The sequence below is a fragment of the Penaeus chinensis genome, chromosome 41, assembly GCF_019202785.1.
Source record: "Penaeus chinensis breed Huanghai No. 1 chromosome 41, ASM1920278v2, whole genome shotgun sequence".
NCBI lineage: Eukaryota > Metazoa > Arthropoda > Malacostraca > Decapoda > Penaeidae > Penaeus > Penaeus chinensis.
Genome location: NC_061859.1, coordinates 27031676 through 27050411, shown reverse-complemented (window position 1 = coordinate 27050411; position 18736 = coordinate 27031676). Strand labels below are relative to the sequence as shown.

The 18736-nt window shown below is 34.2% G+C and overlaps 3 protein-coding genes across 5 annotated transcripts in view; 2 read left to right on the top strand and 1 right to left on the bottom strand.

The window, feature by feature from the left end:
* Nucleotides 1–2351, top strand: part of LOC125047615 (telomerase Cajal body protein 1-like) — a 12504-nt gene extending 10153 nt beyond the window's left edge. The window contains exons 9-11 of the mRNA XM_047645905.1: nucleotides 308–437; nucleotides 965–1094; nucleotides 1313–2351. Of these exons, the coding sequence (XP_047501861.1) occupies nucleotides 308–437; nucleotides 965–1094; nucleotides 1313–1484 (432 nt within the window). The 3' untranslated portion in view covers nucleotides 1485–2351. The remainder of the gene's footprint in view (nucleotides 1–307; nucleotides 438–964; nucleotides 1095–1312) is intronic.
* LOC125047616 (mitochondrial chaperone BCS1-like) lies at nucleotides 2341–8972 on the bottom strand. Of its 2 annotated transcripts, none has more exons than XM_047645906.1 (10): nucleotides 8856–8972; nucleotides 7966–8108; nucleotides 7512–7723; nucleotides 6738–6877; nucleotides 5187–5381; nucleotides 4746–4915; nucleotides 4072–4135; nucleotides 3617–3734; nucleotides 3259–3397; nucleotides 2341–2722 (listed from the first exon to the last, which is right to left on the bottom strand). In XM_047645906.1, exons 2-10 carry the CDS (start codon nucleotides 8074–8076, stop codon nucleotides 2522–2524), a joined length of 1350 nt encoding a protein of 449 aa, XP_047501862.1. In that variant the 5' UTR covers nucleotides 8077–8108; nucleotides 8856–8972; the 3' UTR covers nucleotides 2341–2521. The 2 variants fall into 2 exon arrangements, with proteins under 2 accessions (XP_047501862.1, XP_047501863.1); XM_047645907.1 differs by lacking the exon at nucleotides 6738–6877 and adding an exon at nucleotides 5895–6034.
* A 340-nt stretch (nucleotides 8973–9312) lies between these two features.
* On the top strand, nucleotides 9313–18371 carry LOC125047743 (cysteine protease ATG4B-like). 2 transcript variants are annotated; one of them, XM_047646155.1, is made up of 11 exons: nucleotides 9313–9385; nucleotides 12020–12149; nucleotides 12693–12791; nucleotides 13196–13360; nucleotides 14091–14268; nucleotides 14439–14518; nucleotides 14654–14763; nucleotides 15045–15123; nucleotides 15247–15401; nucleotides 15590–15746; nucleotides 15995–18371. In XM_047646155.1, the coding sequence occupies exons 1-11, from the start codon at nucleotides 9371–9373 to the stop codon at nucleotides 16057–16059; spliced, it is 1233 nt and encodes a 410-aa protein (XP_047502111.1). In that variant the 5' UTR covers nucleotides 9313–9370; the 3' UTR covers nucleotides 16060–18371. The 2 variants fall into 2 exon arrangements, with proteins under 2 accessions (XP_047502111.1, XP_047502112.1); XM_047646156.1 differs by lacking the exon at nucleotides 12020–12149 and having other exon boundaries at nucleotides 9325–9385.
* Nucleotides 18372–18736: the final 365 nt, after the last annotated feature.

The window sequence follows — 18736 nt, the reverse complement described above, 5'->3', positions numbered from 1 at the left end:
TGGGATATTGAAGGCCTCATTCATAATTTTTTTTTTCTTTTTTTTTTTTAAATGTTAGTTCCCTTTGCTCATTTTCTCTGGGATGAGTTCCAATGAGGAAAGGTGAAGACTGAGCTTGGCCAAGGAGGCGAGTGCTAAGAATAGTTGTTTGCTTTCATTTGAGCGTGTTTCCTCAAGCTGCTGGGCATTTCTTTATTAGTTTTGTTATTATTATTATAATGAGCATGGTCTTTATTGTCAGTTTTACATCCATAGTTTCATGTTATCTACTTTTATCCACCAGCTGATATCCCTTCATCTGTTACAGGACGATGAAATTCTTTGCTGGGACATCAGGAAGTTAGGGACTATTTTGTATAGTTTGAAGAGGGAGATCAGCACAAATCAGAGAATCTCCTTTGATTTAGAGCCACAACTCTGCAGGTTCCTTGTGTCGGGTGAGATTCTTTTATGCATATTGTGGCATAGTTATATGTTATAGGTTGTAGCATTGGCACTTTTTATATTGCTAAAGTGTGCATATTATATATATGTATATATATGCATATATATGTATATATATGCATATATATGCATATATATGTATATATATGCATATATATGCATATATATGTATATATATATGCATATATATGTATATATATATGCATATATATGTATATATATATGCATATATATGTATATATATGTATATATATGTATATATATGTATATATATGTATATATATGTATATATATATGTATATATATATGTGTGTGTGCGTGTGCGTGTGTGTGCATGTGTCTGCGTGTGCGTGTGTGTGCGTGTGTGCGTGTGCGTGTGCGTGTGTGTGCGTGTGCGTAGATACATATGGAGATAACTAGCATTTTGTTGCAGTTTATTCTCAATAGATTTGAACAATAAATATCATTGAATGATCTGTCTTGCATTGCTTTTTTCATAATGTCCATCCTTGTTCTACAGGGGACACAAGAGGCAAGGTACAGAAATGGGATTTAGAGCAGCAAGGAACAACTGAACTTGATGACAGTGTGCCAGTTCTGGAACCTAGTGCATCTTTTCAGGCTCATAAAGACTGCTGTAATGGAATAAGGTAAGGCCAAATAAAAGTGGAAAAAAGGTATATTGTTTTGTTATGTTCATCATAAAAAGTGTTTCTGACAATTTCATGAGTATTGTGTAAAATATGTGTAGGCCATTGAAATTGACCAGTTACCATTTGTTTTTAATTTGATTTTGTTGTTAGTGTTTTTTTTGCATATTTAAAAAAAAAATGATACAGAGCTATGTCTGTCTGTTTCTCCCTTACAGCCTGCATCCTTACAGTGCCATTTTAGCTACTAGCTCTGGGCAGAGACACTTCCCAGAGCCAGTGGAAAGTGACTCCAGTTCCAATGAAAGTGCATCGAAACCCATGTTTTCCAAGAAGAAAATCACACAAGAAAACACTGTGAAATTATGGTGGCTTGGAGGGCGAAGCTAAACCATTCCAATCACCAGTGATATAATTAGCTATTTGTAGAGCTGGACTTTTACAGAGAAAAGACCTGTTTTGTTTACGGGATTTTGAAGAAAGTTTCTGAACCTCTACTATTTTTTACATTAAATTGTTATGAAAATATCCCAAAAGTAACAGGGAATTATCATATTTGCCTTGTTCTATTTTTTTTTTTTTTTTATTGGGAATAAAATGTTTCACACAGTATTAATATGATTATCCATTTGGTTTTGTATATCAAAATTATATAACATTTATAAAATTGATATAATCAAAATGAGGAATTTGCATTTTATTAATAATCATAATGTGTGGTACTGTAGATTCCAGATTCCACTACAGAAACCCAGCCATGGTCTCTGAGCTACTTCCGTCTACCCAGCCTCCTTTTTAGATGACACTAAATCCTTTCCCCAGACACATACAACCTGACTTTAAATGTTATGACTGCATAATATTTTCTAAGACAATCATAAACTTTAGATCAGGGGGTAGCAACCTGTGTGCAGTAATTTTGCCTCGTCTAGCTTTTTGCTAAATGTTGAGACCTAGTGACACAGTGCATCAAGTCAACACAAATTGATGAATCTATTCTTGTGGCATAATGTTACTCAAATAAACAGTATGTCTACTTCATTAATACTTGCAATTATGTATGCCAATGTTTATCACCATTGACATTTATTGATTTTCATGTAAATAATTCTAATTAGAGCAAAGTTATTGCGGTTCTGTTTTTATTATATCATGAATATATAACTTGTCATTTAATTTGTATTTTAAAACATTACATTAATATGTTCATCAATACATTCCCCAAGATTTAATAAAAGGAAACATGTTTCATAATAATACATGTGTTTATTTCAATTCTTGACAATTGAGAACAGATCATGATAATTTATAACAGATATTTATATACATATGTACAAATTGCACAAGTGACAACTTTTTATAAAATAGAAGCCTGGTCCATAGTTACATTCACACACCCTTATATACATCATTTCAATTCCATCTTATCACTTATTCTTCTTAACCTCTGCTATTTCATCAAACTGACTTCTCATGTTTTCTATCTTCTCATCCTCTTTTGGTATAAATGTTTTAATTTGTGCCATCTGGATAACGTTATGCACAGCTCCCTGGGGATCATCTTTGTAAATCATGAAGTGCCCTTGTACAGCTGCTGCACTCACTGACACTCCCAAATTCTTCACAGCCTGAAACAGTAAAAAATGTTATTAAGACCTTGGTGCCAGGAGACTACCATACATGAAGTTGCAATTTTGATCTCACCTGGCAGCATGGGGATACCTTGATGCCAAGTAGAAAGGCCAAGATCACCATGGCATAGCTATAGGGTATCCAGTGTTAAATGGGTATCCTTATCATTATAACATAAATAACTAGTTTCTTTTTTATAGTTTTAATTTTTTTTTTATATGAAATCTGCAATGTTAATAGTGCAATCTATCAAGATAAATGGACTGATCTTATAATTCTTATTTCAAATGTAAGAATAACAGATTCACACACAAAAGATAAATGTAATATATTGAAAGTTAATAAATAATGGAAATATGTAATGCTGAACTTAAATCTTAAATACCAAAATACCTAAAGCAATATCATATGCTTAGAATCTAAGTACCTGTCAAGTTTATCCTGAAATGCATGCAGCTGCCACTGGGAAAATAGTATGAATGTAAGGTATTTTTTTTCAACCACTGTCACACTGAATCCCATTCATACATACCTGGGAAAAAGCATGAACGGAAAGGGGTGGTTCCTCTGGATAGAATCTGCTGAACATGGTCTCCAGCTGATATGGTGTGCAGTAGCCAATGTATTCTTTCATATCAACACGGCCAGGTCTGATTAAAGCTGGATCCAATCTTAAATAAAATAAATACAAAATTATTTTTATTCATTATTGACGTAATATGACAGGTATGAAATAACTCATCCTACCACTTAATATCACTTGTAAAGTAAAGATGTACGAGGAATTACACAAATGTATTATAAATAAAAAGATAATTATATAACTAATGTTCACTGTTGAACATGTTAAAAGTATCATTATTATTGTTTTATCTAAAATTATTTCTTACCTCTCAGGATAGTTTGTAGTCATAAATACAATTCTGGCTTCCGTTGAGGCAACCCCATCAAGGCAGTTCAAAAGCCCACTAAAAGTTAACCTATTGAGGCCAGCATATGCAGCTTTCACTGTGAAGAAAGTTTACATTACTAATAAGAAAATTATGTACCACCACATATAATTTATAATTTACAAGAATCAATTTTACATCTTTTTAAAGGGATGTTTTCCAATGTGTTTCACAGAAGATAAATTCTACAATATATACATTCTTAGTATGAACTGAAATAGTCAATTTACAACACAAACCCCAAATAATGTCAATTTCTTGTAGAAAAACTGTACAACTAGCTTTTGCAGGATATGTTTCAAAATGTCTGTTTCACATTAACCTAGAAACTATTGAAACATTGATTAACTCAAAGATTTAAATTTTATTTTTTTCTAAATCTAATATGAACTCACTCTCTGCTGTGTCTTCCCTGCTGACAAAAGCTGAATCAACATCTTCCAACAAAATTATGGTATTCTGGAAATAAAAATTTGCTTGTATCAAAAAGTAATAAAAATATTTATGAATAAAGCATACACACGTTACCCCATATTTTACATCTGTTGTACATAGTTTGGCTGAATTAAGAAAACTTGTATGCAAACCCAACATTGTTGACCACTGGAAAAGAATTTTCTATAGTTTGCATGTATCTTGAAACACACATGCAGACAGACAGTACTCTCACTCTCACACTCACACTCACACTCACACTCACACTCACACTCACACTCACACTCACTCTCTCTCGCACACACAAGCACACAAATATGAAGCCTTGAGAATGGGAGAGGCAAACTCACCAAGTTAACAAAAGTATGAATCTTCCACTCTCATTTTCTATGAAATCTGCTCTATCTTATGGCAAGAAATGGCATGGTTAGTTCATCTAACAATGGCTGATAATAAAGGTTATAAATATAGTGTAAATCTTGTGATCAGGGTAAAACGCAAACATTCAACTCATTTATCTCAAAGCTTGATTTTGGTGAGTTTGCCTCTCCAATTCTCAATATTTCATGTGCAAATATCTATCTTGTATATCTTGAACTGTTTGTCCAAACCCACTGTCACTTGGTCAACCTACCTCAGGAGCAAGAGCCAGCAGGTGGTTCAGGCGGTCATCTGTGAGACCTCTTTCACTCAGGTTAAGGACACAAATGCCAAGCTGCAGTTCCCCTGCTAATGCTGTAATGAATGAGCTTTTGCCGCAGCCTGGAGGCCCATGTAGAAGATAACCACGACGGTATGGAATTCCTGTGAGAAGACAATAATTATGAATTTTACTAGAAAAGTTGCACAGTTTCAATGTTGAGACTGCTGGGGTGTGATTGAGTGTAACTGTTAAGAAAAACAAAATACCTTCCACCCCTACACAGCACATATAACCTGTATTTAGAAACATGTGATGCCATCCTTTGTCCCCATTTAAGATTAAATCATACCATCAATTTCTGATCCAAAGAAATGCTCAAGAATACAATTCCTAAATATATAATATATACTGACCAATGTGAATTCAACTAACCTCTGCTGGAATACCACTCAGGGTTTTCCATGAAGTCTTTTACATCTTTGACGATCTTGTCAGATAATCCACAATCGAGGACAACTGAGCTGATTGGTCGTGGTTTTCTTGGGTTGCCAAACTGTCGCCATTCTGCACCATAGGCTGTGTACATTATAGTCTTCCCCTCATTCTGCTTTATTGCCATATCACGTGCTATAGGATCATAAGAAAAATTAGTGTCACCTTTCAAAAATTGGTGAATGAAAAGAGCAAATATTACACAGAATAATAATCCACACTACTGCCTTAATAATCATGAATCTCATTAACCCATTACACCTAGATATCAAGAGGAAATTGGCAAAGTTTTAAAGTATAGTACAGTGCTCTATGTCCAAAGTGAAAACTCCTTACTTTTTGTACTTTTATAAATAAAACCCCAAGAAACATGGGTGCATGGCAAAATTATTAAAATCAGTGAATAACACTCCATGACTTTACAAATGCCGACTGGAGAGTAGCACATCCACACTTTAACCAAAGTGGTAATTCAGAACCCCCGGTGCAATGGGCAAAACCCTCATGTACCTATCAGATCTGGCAGTATAATAGTGCCCTTCCTTTACATCAATTTGACAATTTGCTTATTTTTCATATCAAAATCAAAGCCAAGAAATTCCCATAAAAAATTCACAACACGATAAAAATATCATTCATCTAACTAACCCTCTTCTAAAATATCAACAAACAGAGATCTGTTTTTGCCAAAGGCTGTAAGCTTAACAGATTCGAATGGGACACCCATGTGAAGATCTATGGTCTGGTCTGACCTTATCCTCTCAACACGTATCCAAGTCCTTCTGTACCTGGAACAAGGCAGCACCAAAATTACTCAAGCCTGGACTCTAAAAATATGTACATTGTTGTTAAGCAAAATCCTTTAAAAATTAATTTAACACAGAAACTTTTATGGTTTCCTTCATACTCCTGCAAAATCCATTATTTGGATTCTATATGATGGAGGATTATTTTCAGCATATGCCATCATCAGGGACAGGGGTACATGACTTAAAGAAAATATTTAGAACCAGGCTCCTATTCCATGGACTAAGTTTAGCTAACAGCTATAATTTTGTGTCACACCATTAAACTAAATAAATATCATCTCCGTGCATTCTTGTACCAGAGTACAAAAGAGAAGGCCTTACAGAGTGAAAGATTAAGGATAGTAAGTGCAATGGCAAGTTCCTGCCTCCACTCGGTGATCCATCAGAGGGGCCATCACATGAGTACAAATCCTGAGGTACTTTGCCATACATTCTTCACAAAGTAATAACATGAAACCATAATATGAAGTATTTCTTATTAAGGTTATCATCATCCTACTTTGCTGACTGATAATACTGGGCATTAATATAAAAAAGCATACAGCCTTGGCATTGAAACTCTCCAAGTAAGTCCACAAAAAACACTTCCTTTACAAATAATACAAGTTACTTTGAAAAACTAAAAAGGGCTATCTTTTCTTGGGCAATGAATTCCTACAAAAATAATAACATTTGCACACACCTTCCTCTATGATATCAGAAAACAGCTTTTTTTGTTTTCCAAAAGCTGTAATTGTAACATTCTCCCAAGGGGTGCCATGCTCTAAGTCTAGTGTGCGTTGTTCACGAGCGCGTTCCACCTTAAGCCATGTACCACCATACCTAGTAAATTAGCAGTTCAAGAATTCCAAATCACAATGGAGAAAAAACTTGAAGTCAAACAGGTCATTAAGATAAAGGAAACAGTAAAGTTTCAGTCATTTAGTATTTCTCTTTTTTATCACTGAAATCCATGAGCCTATATAATCATATGCCATGTTACTCTTTTATGTACAATGCTGAGGAAAAGCAACAACCTTCATCCTGATGCTGCCAGACACTTCAGAATGGCAAACGCATATGAGTTGCCAAATGTTGTAATAACCCATCTTTTTCAATGCCCTAAAAATGCCTTCTCATGTTTTCCTGGTACTGATACAAATTTAATTACAAAAAAATGAAAACAAAAAGTTGGAAGTTATTGCAGTTGGTTTTGCAGCATAGGGGGTGAAGGTTGTTTTTTCTTTTATCTCCATCATTATGCATATAAGATTATGTGACTATATATTTAAGATCATCTGAAGAAGTGAAACCTAATGATAATCATCTAAAGAATATAGCACAAAATGTCAAAAAATACAATTTAAGACTATGGAGAAAGGGAATGCGGAGAAACAAGCAAACTCTTTTATTTACTTGTGAATCAAATAGAGAATGGTCTCACGATGCCCTTTATATATACAATACATTCACCTACCAGAAGAAATGTTCACCAACACTAGGAATAAAGTCATGACGAGTCGTTATTTTCCCAGTTTCTATTTGCTGAAACTTTGTCTCTACACTGAGATGCTGAGTATTGCGAGCTCCCTTGTGTGTAATCCACTGGAGCAACCAACTGTAGGACTTGTCTCGGCAAGGAACTTCCAACGTTGTCATGTAGTGGCGGCGAAACAGTATCAGGCCAACCTTGGAATTTATCAATTTCAGTGGTTATTTCCTGTACTTATAGATCTCATATTATGTGATACGTGTTTTGTGAAAATAAATATTCAAATTAATAACAACAGAGAATATACAATATTAATATAGAAATAAAATTCACTGTACAGTTTCCCCATCAGTAGCCTAGCCTTAATAAATATACATGAAGCAAAATCTCAACCTTTATATAGAGCCCATTTTAAACCCTCTTCATGCATTTGCCTTACCATGTATCCCTTCCTCAACACTGCGGCTCCGGCCCCCACGCCAAAGAGACCAAAGCCGGCACTGAAGTAAGGGTTCTCCCCTAGGGAGCTCATCAGGTCCTGGATCCCCATTCTAGTGGACGTCCTCTGAATTCTTTCAACACCTGAGAAGATACATGAATCTTTTTTAACTTTGTTACTAGCAACACTACCTCAAGTATTTTTATTTCTAAATTCTGCAATAAAAAAAAAAACATATATATCTGTCACAAGTCAACAGTTACATAATGTGAATTTGTAGACCTCCCAATTAAGAAAGTAAGAAATAAGTCAGGCTCCATCTTGTCTGAATATATATTGGGAAGCTTTGTTACCTCTTGCAACACAGGCAACACAGTAATTACTAATGACACTATGTTCAACTCCGGAACTACTCGCTTGGTAAGTTGTTTGTGGAAATTATAACTGATTGCTAATCATTTTCCCGCTGTAATCGATTACCCCCAAAAAGTCAGAGACTGTTTAAGGAGTGACCACACCACTCCGAAACCAAACCACAGATCCTTCGCCCCGTTTTCTTCATTTCTTCATTTCATTTCATATTTTGTCTGAGCAGATTATTTCTTACGTCAGTGAGTGTAGTTTTGCTTTCTGTTTATGACCGTGTCCGTAGAGTTTCGTCATCTTTAGCGACCCTTATGTAAGTAAACACCAAAACGAAAACTTGTTTTGAGCGTCACTCTACAGTTTTCTAAACGCACAACACAGTAAAAGCACAACATAATCGAATGTTTACATTTTTCCTTACACCAAATTCTCTGATTAATAAAACAAGGTCGAAACCAAAAGAAAACATTCAAATTTAACTTAGACAACAGACACATTCACTCAACTGTTTATATTCAACTTACATATCTATTATTATGTCGGTGTGACCGAAACTGCGAATAAAATCGAGATAAAATGCAACTTCATCTGATACAAAACTCGGCACACACGACCCTTCTGCTGCTGGGCCTCCACTAGATGTGAACGAAGGACGGGTTAGTATAAATATGTAAACATTATGGATATTTATATTTTTTGCTTTATCATTATGAAAAATACTCATGCTATTATTAGTCATCATCCGAAGCTGTGTTATTTTTTATGGAATCTCATGTTTTTCAGCTTATGAACAAAGTCTACGAATCTGGAACAAAAGTCCTTCAAATGTTCCCCATCCATCAGCTGGTTTCGCATTCACAATGAAAGAAAAAAATAAAATAATAATAACCCTTATCAGCGCTCAAATTGTCTAACTACAAATTAACGAAAAGGAACATTATCTAAAGCAAATGAAAGAGCTCAAAAGACCCAGAAACAGCAATTAATTGGAAAATGACCGTGACGTCACAAAACAAAACAGAGTGACAAGTGATCATGGATGACATTATTGCAGGTTGGTCTTATGTCCTGTTATTTGGCGCGTCTGCGGGCTTTTCTTCGCAATTAGACGAGGAACTTATCTCTTTGACCGATAGTTTAATGACGTAGCTTATTTCCCCGCGAAGAATTACGCCTTTGTGTGTCAAAATAAGGTGAGTCATGATATAGAAGGCGGGGTCAACATTTTTTCCTACACTAATTAAGGGAAACATGTTCCTCGCGACAGAGCAATTGGTCTCTTTGGGAAAATGGGTTCAACTGAACGTTGCAAAGGCGTTATCTTGATGTATCTTCTTTATTATCAAATTCGATTCTCAGGGCCAAGGGACGAGGCCAAGTGTTGCCATCTGAACTTTTCTTTGTTTATGATTTTTTTTTTAAAGAGAATATCATATAACTTTCTGTTAAGCTTTCCTGTTGAGGTCTTTGTTAAAACTTATGCCAGATTATGTCATTGCTTTACAGTGAGGAAATCTTCCTATATTATTTGTATAAATTACACATTTGTGGTTCAGAGATATTTATAAGCTGTCTTTATATTTCTTTACCTATTTGCCTATTTCCTTATGTCATGATTTACTGTTAGAAAGCAAGTGTACGTCTCATACTGCACAATGGAGCAGTATAGAGGTATAAACATTAATTTGTAATTGATGTCATTGACTTACTTTGTTGAGATATTTATTTTGCTAATCAGGTTTAAGAAAGTACATTTCAAGTCTAAGACCAGGGTGCCAGCCTATTCCATGACCTGGGTATTCAGCAACCTTGGTGAGCCTTACAATGTGCTTTTTCACACTTCCAAGGAATTGCAATGCGCCAGTCTGTACGTGCTCGGCATTTCCTGTGACATGTTACACAGACCATTTTCATATGACGGCTGAGTCTGCTGTTTTGACTGAATTGTGGAGATTCTGGCACGTTTCCAGCTTCTAGCACCTTAGGCATTTGCTGCTAATCGATTGCCATGTTTGCCTAATAGCACTTGTCATTAGGCAGCGGTCATGAATTCAGAATCAGAATTCCCACCCTTGCATATCGTATCTTAAATGAAAAAGAAAGTGTCATTCTTTGTCCACCACAGGGATGAAAAGATTTGGGAATTGCACCATTCTTGGGGTAACAGACTTAGGTATGCAAGTTGATAAATTCATCATCTATTTAAATCCCTTTATTTTTCTTAAGTTTAAATGAATTGAATAGAATGGAATAAGACTAGGACTTATTACATATTGCCTATTATGAAAGCCTGTGTAAAAATCTGTCTGTGGCTACAAGAAGTATATTTCACATGAGCTTTATTTTAGCTTTTTTTTCTAATTCACTTATCATTACAGTAGAAGATAAGATTTCAATGGACCTCCGTCAGATAATGCAGAACAAAATCCATTTTTGAAGTGGAATTTCTCAGTTATAGTATTCTAATATCCTGATTGTGTTTCATTAGAAACAAAAAGCAGATAAATAATCAAAAAAACAAAAAAGGTAAAAGGAAAGGAAAGGAAAAGTGAAAAAAAGAAAAGATGAAAGAAAAGAAAAAGAAAGAAAGAAAGAAAGAAAGAAAGAAGAAAGAAAGAAAGAAAGAAAGAAAGAAAGAAAGAAAGAAAGAAAAAAATATAATGATATACCCCCTGAGAGAGCAAAGTTCCTGATTAGGTACTAAGTTGAAATTTGAGGCAGAAAGCCAATGTCAAATAGTATCTAGGATAAAAGTGCAAACTTATAACAAGTGAAAAAAAGAGTAAAACTGTTTAATAAGATATCACTTTTCAGTAATTCAGTAGGGCATTGACAGAATGGAAGTTACTTCACTGACATGAAGGAAATCTTTTGGAAAATCTGAACAAAAAATAGTTTAGGAGTTTTAATTATTAGTATATAGAGTTAAGAATGTACTTCTGGAAAGGTTAAAGACTGAAATCTTCCTTCAGAACCAGATAGAAAGGGATTATATGTTGCATTTGATGTGGGTTTGATGGCATGTGATATGTATGCAGAGGGAAGTATTGTTCAGATTGAGATGTATTTATGTAACCCGTCAAGATTATACAAGACATTACTGAATCTTTCTCCTATTATAGAACTCCATGATGAGATCAGGTATGTTCTAACTGCAGATGACTGTGTTATTGTTTACTGTGTATTGCTTTGACAAATAGAAGAGCTGATTGTGTGATTGACTTTCAGAGCTACCACCAGAAGTTCCACTAAAACTGCATTTTCTTCAAGATGCAATACCTTGGGTGGAAATAAGTTTTTTCATGCAGTATGCAATTGTGAAAATAAGTTGTTTTTCAGAGAATTTGTAAAAGGTCATGGGAAAATAGAATGATAGGAGTTACATGTATTCGATTTTTTTTATTTTTTTATTCTCGCCTTTTGAAAGAATCCCTATGTTTTGAATAGCATATCTTTTCATAGGTAACAAGGAAGGCACTTGATTACAGAGCTGAAAGTGCTAACTCTGTTTCCAGACCTCTGTCTGTTAAGTTACCACTGATGGAAAAGATAAATGAATGTCTATCTATCTGCCTTATCTTTTTATCTATCACTGTATGTAGATACTTACACACTTAAACCATTCAGCAGCAAGGGTTCTTAGGTGAGCAGAGTTAGAATGATGTTCCCTATATCTCTTTTTTTGTAGATGATGATTGGCAGATGGTCCCTTAAACTTCCATATCGCTGGCGCAGATACCTGCTCTGGGTGTTACACATCTTCGATCCTTACCTTTGTATTGTTTTTGGGTGGCTTCATAATCTTTCTAAGATGATAGGTATGTCAAAAGAAAAAAAGAAAAGAGAAATAAACGTTACTACTCTCCTCTATAAGTGTACTGTAAAGATGTTGTGCACAGAATCCCTTGCTTTGTAAAGTGTCCAAACATGTAGGTTGTTGAACTTTGATGGGCATGTTTGTACTGTATATATCTTGGATCAGGTTTCTGTAAGAAGTTTATCCCTCAAATGGTTTTATTTATTTATGACATATTTATGTATTTATTTTTTTATTGTTTATTATTTTTATGACTTTTGACATTTATTATTGCAGTGTTTTTATACTTAGTAATGTGTATTTTTATAATCTGTGAAGACATAGGTTTTCAAGATGTTTTCCTTTTTTACTAGACTAAAGCTTGGAAGCTTCCGTTTTTGATAGACGTTAATTGTTTATCATTGTTTGATGTTCTTACCTTGACAGATGCTGTATTGCTTTTGAAATACTTTATTCAACAAAGATATGTTTATTACCTGTAATTAATGGTTATTGACTTTCATTTCTTAAGTTTGTTATTTACAGAAATCTTGCTTGATTTCAGCTTGTATGACATATGAAGGTGCTCTTAGTGAGCCGGAGGATTTCCCAAAGACCGAGGAGCCAGTCTGGTTGCTAGGCAAGGAGTACTCTACTCAGACAGGTTTGTATTACATTGTCAGAGTTTAGCTGCTGCTCTAAGCGTTTTGCAATTTTATTCCTTGAAGCTTTCAGTATGAAGGAATGTAGGTATGAAGGATGATATGATAGTAGCAGCAGGTGCAGGCTCATATGTCAGTCTAAGCATTTGGAAAATAGCTTTACAACAGGATAGCATTTCAGTTGCTTTACTTTACCTTTTTCAGTGTGAAGTAAGCTTAGTTTGATATTAAAAGAAAGAAAGGAGAAATCAGTGCTACTAATGATATACTGAAAGAGAATATATTGAAAAGGAAAACTGAATGTATAGTCTTTATATCATATTTTTAGACTTTTTTGTTGTAAATTAGATTTTTCTGTAATATATTTATTTATCTGCAGTGGTACCTTTATTTCGCTCCACTTCAGATCTGGCAGCCTTGCGGAGTGATGTGCAGTCTCGGCTATGGATGACTTATCGACGGAACTTTGCTCAAATCGGAGATTCAAACTTTACATCTGACAAGGGCTGGGGCTGCATGCTCCGCTGCGGACAGATGGTGGTGGCGGAGGCCTTGATCCGGAGGCATTTAGGTATCTTCTTTGTCTCTTGAGTTCTTGCTGCCTCTCTCTCTCTTCTCTTAGTCTTCCTTTTCTGCTTGTGTCTTTTGAGTTTTGTTTCTCTCGATTTTTCTTTCATCAAGTTCTATCCATTTTTCTTCAACTTTCTCTCTCTTTTTCTTGCTTCTTTCTTTTTCAGTGTTGTTTCTTTCTATTCTCTAATTTTTCTTTTGTATTTTCTTTCCATCTCATTTTTTTTCCTTCGATTTTGGTGAATATTATTTTGTCTTATTTTTTTTGTACTATTTCTGTTTGAATCAAGACGAAAAAATGATACACAGTACATCAAAGACTTAATGTTTATTGGATAAGAATATATTTTCTATGCACTGATAATAGATGAGATTGTGTTACTAGTTGTTCATTGCAATAATAAGTGTAATTATCAGTGATCCATTAAATTCAGACAATTGGAATTTTGAAGAAGATTGATAATTAGTGATGAGGGTGCCAATGAAAAGGACTAAATCAGGAGGCAAAGGGGAATCATATATCGTGGTGCTGATATAATTATTATTCATTCCCATTTATATCTCTCAAAAACTGTCACCATGAAACCTTTTCATGTAATTAGTAATTGTGAAGTAAGTGATGCTCATGATATTGATTATACCCAGATTTATTTGTTATGCCTAATGCCATAGAGTCCATGTAATCTTATTGTTATTGTATTTATGGTTGTCTTTTATTATTAATTTGAAAGGGAGAGACTGGACCTGGGAGTCATCCACCAGTGATGAGACCTACCTTAGGATACTGAGCTTGTTTGAAGACCACAAGTGTGCCACCTTCTCTCTCCACATCATGTCACAGCTGGGGGTGGATGAAGGCAAGCAGATCGGGGAGTGGTATGGCCCTAACACAGTTGCACAAGTCATCCGGTGAGTGCTTTGCTCAGTGAATCAGTCTCGTTTAAATGTATATGCCAGTGTTATTAATGTTTACTGTGTTGGATAGTTGTTTCTTGAGGGTGATGGAGTTGTCAAGGTTGATCAGCATCTTGGAAAGGATGTTCAGAATAATTCATTAACTTTGTTTTCTTGCTCGTCAGAAAACTGGTGATATTTGATGAATGGAATAACTTTAGTGTTAATGTTGCCCTGGACAACATTGTCATCATGGATGAAATCAGTAAGTTGTAATCTTTTTGCTTATTAGAAGCATAGAAACATCAGTATTATCACAAAACCTAATGAGATTGTGATTTTATAAATGGGGAAGGATTTCAAGTGAATGCATTTTGACATTTTGCTGAATTACACACAGAGTGCAGTTGTCAGGTTGAAGGGGAGAGAGGATGGCGGCCACTGCTCCTTTTCATTCCACTTCGACTAGGACTCTCTGAGATGAATCCTGTGTATTACTCAGGCATTAAGGTACAGAGATTTAGAGATACGATCGGATGTTTCGCTATTGTGCTCATCTTATATGGGAAAGTTACTTTTTTTGTATTGGACTACCATTTCTTTAAAGTGTCATAAGAACTTAAAATCGAGATAGTTAATATTTTTCACTTTAATTAGCTTAAAACTCATGACTTATTGGTCTACAAAAGCAAAGATGGCAAATCAGCAAATATATGTATATCTGTTAATCCAAGTGATATCAGGAGGCAATTTCAGAATATATTTATATGATTATTTTTCTGTTTTAACAGAAATGCTTTAAGATGCCCCAGTCTTTAGGTCTCATAGGGGGAAAGCCCAATCATGCTTCCTACTTTGTGGGCTTTGTTGGTGAGTGAAAATAAACTGTGTAATGAAACTTTAACAAATAATGTAAAATATAATGATTTGGATGTTATTTGTGACCTCTAGATAGCCTTAAAGGAATTGTTTATTAATTGTTTTTGTTTTCAGGTGATGAGGTAGTCTACCTAGATCCCCACACAACCCAAGAAGCTGGCAGTGTGGCCAAGAAGGCAACAGAAACAGAAGTGGAAACAGACAAGTCTTATCACTGCATGTATGCACAGCGAATGCCCTTTGAACATCTAGATCCATCTTTGGCATTGGTAATTATTTACCTTGAGTCATTGTGATTGTCTTTTTATCTCACTGTTTTTAATGAATACTTGAGTATCTGCTTTACTGTGTAAATGTGGAAGTAAAAGAAAATACACAAAGAAAAAGAAAAAATAATGTAAATAATGATAATGAAGAATGAAAATGTCAGATGATCACTCCATCACATTTCTTTCAGTGTTTCTACTGTGGCACAGAGAAAGAATATGATGACTTGTGTAACCGAATGCGCCAAGAACTTATAGATGCTGAAAAGACACCTCTATTTGAACTTGTACCTACGCGACCAGACTACATGAAGGATGACTTTTCCCTAGAAGGAGCTTCAGGAAGATGTAAGTCATGACATTCATACTCATGTGGTCATGCTCTTGTGGTCATGGCATTTATTTTAGACTGAAAGACATATACAGACTCTTATCTACAAGAGAACTATGAATGGATCATACTCAATATATTTGTTTTTTCAGAGCTGTACGAGTAGAAGAGTGACTGTTCCTAATAAAGAAAGCAAAACTTTTGTTCTCAGATCACAAAATCAATAATCAAATCCTTTGCTAAGATGAATTTCCATTTTCCACAGGTATGGAGTTAGAGGATCACCATTTAGAATCAGAGGATGATGAAGAATTTGAAGTCTTGCAGTAGGGATTCAGACTGAGGTTCAAATTCAGTCAAATGATCTCTGTAGTATTTTCAGTGGTTATCACTTTCTGTGAGGATGTTTGAGATTTAAAGGTTATGTATCTTGCTCTTGACTGAAAACTGGTATAAGTAGACATGTGGCACGTTTGTTACTGATTCCCCAACCATTATGCCAGACCTCTTCAGTTGGAATATCTTATTTCATTTGGATGCCCATGTTCACTTACATGTTAATGAAAACAAGCATTCCTCTCAATATGTACACATGCACTCACATCACATCACACCACACTCACACTTACACTTACACTCACACCCATATACTTTGTCTTTTTTTAGTTATTTTTTCTTCTCTAGTTATCTCATGGATGAACATAACTATGATTTTTTGTATTATTTTTTTAATGTGCTTAATATTTAATATTTGTACATGTTATTTTCAGTATTGAATTTAGATACCTTGATTTATAAACTTTGTTATGTGGTTGGCTGTAATGGTTTCAATAGGACTCCAGATTACAACTGCCCGGAGTCTTGAATCTTGTTTACAGTTTCAAATTCCAGCTCACTATGATTATTCCACAGTATTGCATTCTATATACATAATAGAGAGATGGTGGTATTTTTGAATGATCTCTGGTATGCATTCAAACCCACTGTTGAAGATAGGTGGCAGGTATTTTTGGTAAGGAATTGCCTTGGCACACTTACAGTTACAATGTACTTGCTCAGTATACATTGAGAGAATTGTAAAAGCAATCCCAACTGTTCTTCAATGTTTTAAATAGAACAACTCAGGTTAGTAGCAGCTTTGATGATCAAAAGCGCCAGATGTGTTTGTATGTATGTAGTAATACTTATGAAAAGATTTGTAACAGAGGTATGATAAAAGAGACACATCATTTTAAATTCCTAAGCAATTTGATTTGAACATTCAATAAAGAAATTAAGTCTTATGTAAATTACCTGGTTCTTCTTATAGGTAACAAATTCTGCAGATGAAAGGACAAGTAATTGTAAACACTTTAAGTTTATACTATGGTAAATTGCTACTATTATGAGTTTCAGATGACTATTTTGCCTCTTTGAATATATAAAATAAAGTTAAATATTAAGAAATTATAAACGGTTGGAATGAAAATTAAGATTCCAACAAAGTCAAGTAAAAGTTATTGTAGAAGTAAGATAAATCCAAAAATTATATTTAATTATATAAGGTAGCATTTGTTTGTGTCAGACTGAAGCTCCATATTGTGTTGTTTATTTCTGAATTTGATATTAAAATTAAGGGCATTTCAGACATTCCCTGAAATGTTAGGCAGAACGGCACCAGTTCTGAAGGACAAGCTGGTTTCCAAGACTACTGACCATGAAATATATATTTTTGAAGTAATGGTGTTAAGGTTGTCTGTTGGTATTTAATTAGGCTTTTTTTTGTCTGTCAGCATTGTGAGGATTAGATATTATTTTGTTTCTTATTACATCATCGTTCATTTACTTTTAATTGATATATTTACAAAATTCATTAAGATATGAATTTAATGGTAATCTGTACCTCTATTTATTCATCATTGGTGTGATTTCCTCGTCTGCACATGGATTAGCTTTTATGCATGAAGAAAAACTGATATTGATGGTAATGGCAATATCTTTTTCTGTATTGTGGATTTCTTTCACTCCAAATACTTGGCTTGAAATTTAGAACTTAAAAAACCTGATTTACTTTAAATGTCATTGAAGGAAATGTTTGTAGCAACTGTGTGTGGTAAAGTGTGTTCAGTATGAGCATAGTGAATGTTATTGTCAGTTTTCCTCTTTGAACTGTCAACTCTAATGTTACTGTAATTCAGACTACAACCAGATGCACAGTTTCATTTGTATTTTCAGACTTCGCTTCTTGTTGCAGATTACTGTTAAGCAGAATATGTAAATATTTTTGTATATATGATTTGGAAAGAAATACTAGAATATTTGTTGATCTGTTTACATTTATAAATGTATCAGTAGCTGGAGTTAATTAGGCATATATCTATGTAATTGAAATCTTATCCAACAGAGAGAGAGAGAGAGAGAGAGAGGTTACCTTGAACGAAAAAAAAAATGGCCTGTACTTTTAGAGTTGAATCATTTTTTCCTTCCTTTTTTATTTTAAAAGAAACATGCATCATATACCTAATAAACATCTTAAAAATGTAAAAGAAAACCTCTTGCAACATGGAACTTTGATGGATGTGATTAAGAGACATAGTAAATATTATTTTCTAGTTACATGATGGTTTACCTTGCCATGGCTTGTAATAAAGAATTTCATTTTGTTCCATCTTTAATTTCCCCAGAACTCTGTCTGTGCATATTTGTACATGTATGCAGTCTGTTTGAAAAATATTACATTGAAAATGCTACTATTATTAGTAATACAAACTATAATGAAGAAAAAGAAAATCTAGGGGCAATGTTTGAACTTGCAGAGATTTCTGCATAGATTAAGAATTTGAATGTATAATGAACCACATATATTTTTGAAAAAGGAAACTGGTCTGTATATGTTAGGTAAAAAAAAAAAATAAAACATTAATTACATAAACAAATATTTTCATATTCTATGCAAGAATACTTTCCTTTACAGTTAAACATTCATTACAATATCACAGGAATAGCTTTTCCTGAAGTAATAAGGTAA